The sequence below is a fragment of the Pagrus pagrus genome (assembly GCF_965226575.1).
Source record: "Pagrus pagrus genome assembly, chromosome: 23".
Taxonomy (NCBI): Eukaryota; Metazoa; Chordata; class Actinopteri; order Spariformes; family Sparidae; genus Pagrus; species Pagrus pagrus.
Window position 1 is genome coordinate 7,983,087 of NC_140205.1, and position 8,580 is coordinate 7,991,666.

Consider the following 8,580-nt stretch of genomic DNA (forward strand, 5'->3'; position numbering starts at 1 on the left):
CAGAGGAGGTTCAGCCTACACGAACGCTGGCAAACATACGCGTTTGAAGGCATCGCAAGCGCATACCTCTCCGGCTGCACGCATACAATAACATATTGATATGCAACGCCCGCGAGAATCTATAATGTGAGGCGCAAGCGACATATACGGCGGGAACAGCTGCCAAACGCTCGCCCTTATATAAACGCACACGGGGGGGTTGAAATGTCAAAGGGATGTCGTGCATGGAGCTCAGAGGGAGAGCACCACGGTGTTTTCTCATTTACTGGGAATAAGGAAGGGCTCTGTTGTTGAGGGGAACTCAAAAAGGTCACCGGTGGCGGAGGGACAGACCTCGATGCGACACACAGGCTCGAGTGTTTCTGCACAAGTGAGCAGAAATGCACAAACGATAGTGAAAGTGCAGGTCCGAGCTGTTGGATTGCAGCGCTGCAGGTAAATATAGACTGAGGCGTCGCAATGTCAACATGTTTCAGCAGGAGGAAGAAAAGTCCCATGATATTGTGCGAGGTGGAGCGTGTCATGTGATTTTGCAGCAGAACACCAGTGATAAACAGTCAGATGTCCAAACTGTATGTACACAAACAACAGAAGCACATGTACAGGAGGAATATGGAGGCCTGAAGCTGCCAAAATAAAATAAATAAAGAAATGCATGACTCATGTGTCGGGTGGTTTGCTCAGTTAGCCGTGTAGCTAGCAGCCTGGACTGGGAGTATTGGTGTTTGCACCGCTAGCACCAGAGCTTTGCACCAGAATGGACTGAGGCTAGCTGGTTAACATGCACCTTTAATGAGTTTGTGGAAATAAAGAGGTGGAAAAGTGCTCAATATTTAAATTAGAGCTGTCACGATATCAGATTTACACTTTACACGATTAGTGTGGTCCAAACGAATTCACGATAACGATATTATCACCGATATCTTTAGACATTTCCTGTGTTTTGTCACTTTTTTGGCAATAAATCAGCCTTAACATACAAGTGTAGGGAAGTGGAGAGTCTGTAACCATAACTGTACAACAATTATTCCTTTTTGTTTTGTTGTTTCCTTTTGTAGAGCGTCTGAGTATCTCGACAAGCACTACATAACTCTAATGTATTATTATTATGTGTACAAAAAGAACAATTACAATACCGACTACTCAATTACTTGTGAAGAGACCATAAACAAAAGATGCACGTGGACGAACGCGTTCAGGCGGCATTATCACGTGTGTTATGATCATGATATCAGGATTTAATCATGATTATTGTGAATATCATGATATTGCGACACCTCTAATGTAATTACATAAATACATTTAGTTGAATTATTCCAAAGGTAAATGAATACAGTGGCAAAATAAAGCAGAAATATCTATTAATGTCCCATCTTATTACTCAATGCCTACAAATATTTCTATATCAATGCACCTTTAATTCATTTATTGAGCCATTTTCTTTATTTATCTACATCTTTCCGATTTTGGCAGTTTCAGTCCTCCATAATTAAGTAAACAAACCGAGCCTTTAAATCTCTCATGTTCACTCACACAGCCTGTATCTTTGATCGCTTTTCTCATGTCTGCCATATTAATTATGCAATAAGCAGATTTCAAACGTTTAAATTTGCCCTAATTCATCTCCAAAATAGGCCACACTCATTCTGATTATATACTCAAAACATGATGTAAATACTGCTAATAAAACCTGTAACAGAGCGCACGCAGGTGATCACGTCGATGTGAACAGACTTTGATGAGACGGAGACAAACCACTGATGTTTATTTAATCTACTGTATTACTGAGGGAACGGCTGCCAACACAACACATACTGCACATACTGTACTGCAGACAGGACGAGCACAGGCTGGGTTAGATGAGACAATGGCGCCCTCTGCCTGTCAACTCAAAGACAGCTTATTATAGTGCATTCAAATGAGGATAAATGAATCATTGAGATTTTCTTTTGAAGCATATTGTCACTGACCTGACGAGTAAAAAGTTAGGAATAAACATTGGTAAACATAATGTAATACCTCTGTCCTGCTGTGTTGCCTTCAATTTCTCCCAAAGGGGGATCAATAAAAGAACATCTATCTATCTAAAGGACACAAATAAAAGGTGCGACAACAACACAAGGACGTGCTGTATTCACTCTCTGCACCACAACACAGTAAAGAAAGTAGTAGTAGTAGTTCTAGGTTGCTAGATATGGACATAAAATGGCTCCGTACAGCTTTTTCTGGTGTAATCCAAGACTCCTGAAGCCCCAAGAGCCCAAATTTATTTGAAAAGATGTTGATGACATCTTCACTGGAACTGCTACGCTAAAGGCGTTAGCATGCACCAGGTCTGAAATCTTGAATTACGCCTGGAGCCGTTTTATGTTTTCTTGTTGTCATTACATTTAAAAGTCCCCATCTACTTCAGTTTTGGGGTGAACTGCTCCTTTACCCCAAACTGTATGTAACATATTATAGTGTGTGCATATTAGTCATTTCCTTTCCACCAGCCGTTAGCTTATCTGGTTGTGAAACACAAAGATAAAAACAGTAATTATTAACAGCAAAAGAAACAACAAAGAAATAACTACACACCACGACATATGACAAAACATATTTAATCCACACAATGATTCTCATTCTCTCTTATTTATTTTAAGAAATTATATTATTATCACAATTAAATCAGGACCTTTGAGACCTGGACCCTCCTCTAAACACATATTTACAAACTATTTCACAGTGAATCTGGTACATTTTGGTTATCACATCATGAAAGGAATCGTCTTCAAAACCCTGTTAATAATACATTTTTCTCAAAATAAAACTCTGGAAGGAACAAAGAAAATCACCCAAGTCGTAAGAAAAGTAGAAAAACATAACATGAAGCGGTTAATGAGATTAAGGCAGGGAACGGATTCACGGACACTCGGCCTCCCCAAAGAAAAATCTGGGCTTTGACATTCGCTTCCAGCAACAGCAGTGCAATCTGCAACACCGTCGCAGGTAAATCCTTCGCCGTTACAGGTGGAGAGTGTGATCGTGTGGCAATGAGTCCCTTCTAATCAGTGCGCTCTACCTACTTATTCCAACTGCCAGCCCAAATCTACGTAATGGTATCAGAACAGAGTGAGAAACACGACTTCCAGTTTCCATCCAGCTCCTCTCCTTCCTGCTTACATCTTCTGGAGCGCCGTGGTTCTGGTAGGTGAATCTGAATAAAAGGCTTAGAGGTGAGAGCTGACCTTTCTCAGCCCAGAGAAGCGTAACCGCTACAGAGTCTCATTAGGACAGGAATGTCGGGAGGACGAGGCGAAGAAATGGGGCCGACGGTGACGTCGAGAGCTCCGGTCAGTCCTGTCTCTGAGGCACGCAGCCCTCCATCTCCAGCACCTCGGGCCATCCTTCGAACTTGTTGGTGTCTGCGCTGTTCTTTATGTGCTGGAGGAGGGAAAACACAGGATACGGTAGGGTGTGGTATTCATGCGAGCTGACCGGTGACAATGACGGACAGGGTTGGGCTGATAAGCACATACAGAGACTGGTAACCAACAAGCTTGTGAATCATACATACACAAGGTCACAGTCATCGCTTTACTGCCAGAAAGTAATATTTACAGCCTGGATGGCTGAAAAGGGCGTGTGCGCGTTCATTCTTTCAGGAACATGACACATAAGACTCGGGGGCACAAGGGGCGGGTTTTCCCTGCAGTAAGAGATAACCCGTACCGCCGGAGCCCCATTGTCAACGGTTAGTGTGAACTCATCAAACAGGTTTGACGCCAGTGCAGCTGAACGACACTGGATTTTATCGTTATCGTGGTATGCGTGGAGAGATCTGAGAAACTAATCTCTGCAACAACCTGATTTCTATCTTTTGTTTCTTGTTTTTTCTATCCGAGTTCATTTTTTGTTCACTCTTGTACTCGACTCGTCTCTTAAACTCCTTAAACGCTATATTTTGGATATAACACCAACATTAAAGCTGTTTTTCCTGTAAATGTATGTAGTAATCTCTGACAACAATTTCCTTCAGGATTAATAAATAAAGCTCCATCTTATCCGCATTGTTGAATCTATTTTTTGGTGAATATTATTTGAACTTGCCTCAACTAAACCTGCAAAGAGCCACCAGGATAAAGTCAAAGTGTCGTTTTGAAATACCCCGATCGTTTTAAAGAAGAATCTGAACATGTTAACAACAGCTGTCGGGGGATGAAACCTATAAAAACAAATCCAGATGTGAGCAAACTAACCAACAAAACTATTTAAATAGAGAATTGAATCAAATCGTGACATTGAAATTAAGTCAGATCACAACATGGATGAGACTACATACATATTATCTTAGATTTTGGATAAAGCACAAGTGTTTTAAAGGCTTTTAATTGCCCAGCCCTGTTTCAGATATATCAGACGTCTTTGACACGACATCACAACTGTTGTTGATACCGTTTCTGAAGGTTTTAAGCAAAAATTCTGGCCATTTCTTACATATTGCCCCTTTAAATTAAAGAATGTAGAGTTGTATTAAAACAAGGATGCTGTGTGATTCAACAGAACGTGAGTAGTACTTTGTCTAAACATGTAAACGTGGGATTTTGGGTGATGTTACCTGCTCAAACGGACTCTTGGTCTTGATGCCTTTCCCTCCTACAAAGATCCAGTTATCCCTGAAGCCCAAATTACTGACAACTGAGCTGCCCAGATCAGCAATGAGCTTCCTGGCTTCATCACTGAGCCTGCAGAACAAAAAAAAAAAAAAAGAGGACGGATATAATTTCCAGTTAGAGATAACTGAAGCAATTAACATTAATCGTGTCAATCTAAATTATAGCAGCATGCGTTGTTGGAGAAAGTCCTTACTTTGTTGAGGCGTCGTCGTACGAGGCCATCATCACCACCGTGCCGTCATCAATTTCCTTCAGGAATTTAATAAAGGGAGCCGCATCTACACAAAGTTACGCATGATTAAAACGAGGCGTGTGTTTTTAAATGCACAAAACGGAAAAGGTCGTGAAACGCACTCACCTCCTGCCCACATATCAAAATTGTCCGTCTTGATAAGTTCCCCCGTTTTCCCTGTGAGGGGAAAAAGACCCATTTAAATCCAACGTCCTCTACATGATTTATAGCTTTTATTACCATTAATTAATAAAGACCACATGCACGACTTTTATCGCACACAATCACACGATCCTGACCAGTAAAGCCTTTGTATCTGATACGAACGGACATGATTAACAGGTAACAGTACAAATTGTAAATCTATAACAGGAACCAAAAACAGACTGCCGTGCCAGAGGCTCGTCTCATCTTTTTTAAATGGCTCCATTCATCGTTGCCCTTCTAGTGTAACACTGCTGCAGGATTATATTACAGTCAGCAGTGGCCTATTTATTGAGCTACTGTACAGCACGCTACTCTGGCTCACAACGTTACCATTAACCAGGGCGATGTTGATTCCTCTGCCCACGTTGTTCCTCACGCTGCTCATCAGTCTGAAACAAAGCAAAAGGAGGACGATGAGATCAGAGCCCATATGGAGATTTTCACATACACCACAAGACACTTTCTAATGATGTAGCCTCGGATGGCAACACTTTCATTTATGCTTGAATAAGAACTATATAAATGTTACATACACGGCTAATAAACGGTTTAAATGTGGCTGTAAGCAGATGTGAGTGTTAACAAATGTACAGTGAGCCCTTTAACACATCCTTATAGCTGTGTGCTTATTAAATATTCAAATCAGCAAACACACGTCTGGCATGACAGCAGTTCCTGGACTTTGTGTGCTTTTACTGTCATCTTTCCACCTTTATCAAACATTATTGACTTGTTTTAGCGCCGTCAACACGTATTCACCATATATCACCCAAGACTGCAAATAATGACGAATGTCATCAGATAAACGGATCCAGGAATTGTTTCCTTTCTTTGACATTGGGAGAGAGGACGTTTTTAAACATTTTCCTTCATTTCTCAGGATGTAACGCACAGATCTTGGTGAAAAAAACAAAATAAAAATCAGGCACATTTAGGTGGCTGGTATCTATGAGTGAGAACAATCTGTTGCGGAGTCAAATTAAAGTCCAGATATGGTGGATTTAAATGTGTTTTAATCTGATGTTGGATTCGGCTTGATTGAATGAAAGGGGACCGTTGGGCCTTGGTGGGGGTATACGCTCTACTGAGCTCCATTCTTGCTATCCATTTTATTATTATGTCGTTTTTTCTGTCAGTGTTGGTGGTGGACTTGCTGTTTTGCCTTCTTTAAAAAAAAAAAAAAAAAAACATGTTTACGGTCGAGTGGCACTCAGTAGTACTTCCTCCAAGGCCAAACACTCCCCTTTTACGCTCACTCATAGATACCAGCTACACACACGACATACGCCTGATCTCTTTCATCAAGATCCGTGCACGATTACCCGTGAAATCAACAAAAATGTGGGGGGGGAAACCATCCCTTTATGATGGGGCCTGTTCTGATCTGAGCCGCCATCGAGTTTTCGTGGGAAATCCTTTCAGTAGTTTTTGTGTAATCTGGCTGACAAACCAACCAAAACCAAAACATTACCTCCCTGACGAACGTGATAAGATGTTGCTACACTTACAGTTTGTCCTCCAGGCAGATCCTCGGCCCCACCACGCTGGCCGCTCCACTCGCCATCTTGAAGGCAAAGTGTCCAGCCGGACATGGCTTGGACAGCCCGCACTTGTGCCGGACTGGCTTCGTTGCTGTGAACACAAAATCTCCATTATAAAAACACCAATGAACAGGCGTGGTCCAATCACACACAGGTGGAGACGCACATCAAAAAGCAACTCTGTAGATTATCTGTCTTTTCTTGGCCAAGAGAAGACAGACGGGCTTTTTGAAAGGAGGCGTAAAGGAATCCATCTATGTCGAACTGGAACGACCAGTTGCTATCAGGCACGACCTTTGATACAGCGCCTAGATTTACTAAGACGTGCATCGGTCTTTAACAAAACAAAAGATGCAATCATTATAGTCGCTGCATACTCACGGGCTTCGTTCACCGGCACCGATCTGGCTGAAAAACAAAAAGCAACACATGCATGTTTGAGGACATTTTCACCTACAATGGTCACATAAAAGGCAGCTCTGTGGGAAAATCTCACACAAAAACCCTCTGAACATAAAACAACAATGACTCATATTTGGTTTCTGCAGCCTCCAGGCGACACTACTACAAAACAATCCCTCACAATGAATGGATTAAAAAGGCCTCATGTTTCCTTTACAACTGCCTCAGGGGGGGCAAAATCTTTAAATGGTGGCTTGTTTCGTTTACGGAGAAAAATCACTCACACATCACACTGCTCAGCTTAAAGTCCATGTTGATCTCTAGCAGCTGGAAAGCCAAGAAAACAGCTAGGAGGAATGCAAAGATGAGCGCTGCCAACTTCAGTATACCTGAAGAGAAGGGAGAGGGCAGGTGGTCAGAGAGATGAAGCCGTTTATCATATTTTAAACATCACTTGAGCACCACATTTGCAAGGGACATGTGCTTACCGCCGGCCCGAAGCATCGTTGCGAGCCTCCAGCCTCTTTTCCCCAAGCTAGCACCCTGTCATGACGAAACAAACAAACAAACAAATGCTAACCGCCAGCTCAAGATGACTTTCGGTGACGATGCGTTAGCTTGCTAATAACGATTGACATGGCGCTAAAGCTAACACCACAAAAAGTTAGTCAAGTATTTTAACCTCAATTTAGCTTCCGCTGAATTAGCTTTAGTTAGTTATAATGCAGTTAACCTCCGTTAAATGACTGTAAAACACTAAAATGAGGCTAAGTTTTGACAAGCTAACTAGCGTCAAGTGTGAAAACTGACGTTGACTCGTCCGCTGTGACTTCCTCCTCTCCGCCTATCTTTGCTCGCCGACACCAGCGGGAATTCAAAGGTAGAAATAACGTGGAAGAAACCGTAAAAGGAAGAATGTTGGCACCTGGCTTGACTCACCTGTTCAGTCGCCGTGATAACCACCTGTTCTGGCTGCGGAGGACGGCGTCACGGACCTGAGATCCGAGAGATGACAGCTGAAGTCGACAGCGGCGGGGGAGGTGGGAGAGGGTGGGCAGGGGGGTGAAGATGCGCCACTCTGTCGGGGAAATCGAAGACGAACAAGTGGAGTGATTTTTCTTTTTCTTTTTTTCCCTTTTTTTTCAATAAATATTTATTTTCAGGCACGTTAGTTCACCATAAAAAGGAAAATCAACATTTTCTCAGTTAATTCAACATGAAAATTATTTAAAATTGCCAAAACATTCATTAGTAGACAACACTTCCTGTACAGCAATATCTAATTCATTAAACTGGAGGGGTTAAGAGTTATGTCAACTTTTATTTAGTTAGTTTTGTGGTTTGTATCATGTGTCACTAATACAGTTATCACAACAATAAATCACATTTCTTTGTCATCCACAATAATCCCATTAAACGCTTCTTAAATGTAATATGTTCCAGTTTAGGCTCCCAAAATTATAAAAAAAAATACATGACCACATATTAAAAAGTTAACATGTTTCAAAAGCAGATTCACAGAAAAGTCATTATAAACAAG

The 8,580-nt window shown here is 41.7% G+C and overlaps 1 protein-coding gene across 2 annotated transcripts; it reads right to left on the bottom strand.

Moving 5' to 3' along the window:
- Positions 1-2,587: 2,587 nt before the first annotated feature.
- fam3c (FAM3 metabolism regulating signaling molecule C) lies at positions 2,588-8,087 on the bottom strand. 2 transcript variants are annotated; one of them, XM_084345925.1, is made up of 10 exons: positions 7,980-8,087; positions 7,529-7,583; positions 7,325-7,429; positions 7,020-7,046; positions 6,606-6,729; positions 5,428-5,486; positions 5,017-5,067; positions 4,852-4,936; positions 4,601-4,727; positions 2,588-3,426 (listed from the first exon to the last, which is right to left on the bottom strand). In XM_084345925.1, exons 2-10 carry the CDS (start codon positions 7,542-7,544, stop codon positions 3,337-3,339), a joined length of 684 nt encoding a protein of 227 aa, XP_084202051.1. In that variant the 5' UTR covers positions 7,545-7,583; positions 7,980-8,087; the 3' UTR covers positions 2,588-3,336. The 2 variants fall into 2 exon arrangements, with proteins under 2 accessions (XP_084202051.1, XP_084202052.1); XM_084345926.1 differs by lacking the exon at positions 7,980-8,087 and adding an exon at positions 7,851-7,869.
- Positions 8,088-8,580: the final 493 nt, after the last annotated feature.

What these genes read in the sequence shown, in the direction of transcription:
- fam3c (XM_084345925.1), bottom strand. An exon ending in TACGACGACGCCTCAACAAA is followed by an intron (nt 4,728 to 4,851) that starts GTAAGGACTTTC and finishes TTTGTTCTGCAG; the next exon opens with GCTCAGTGATGAAGCCAGGA. An exon ending in CCAAGAGTCCGTTTGAGCAG is followed by an intron (nt 3,427 to 4,600) that starts GTAACATCACCC and finishes TCCCTCCTCCAG; the next exon opens with CACATAAAGAACAGCGCAGA.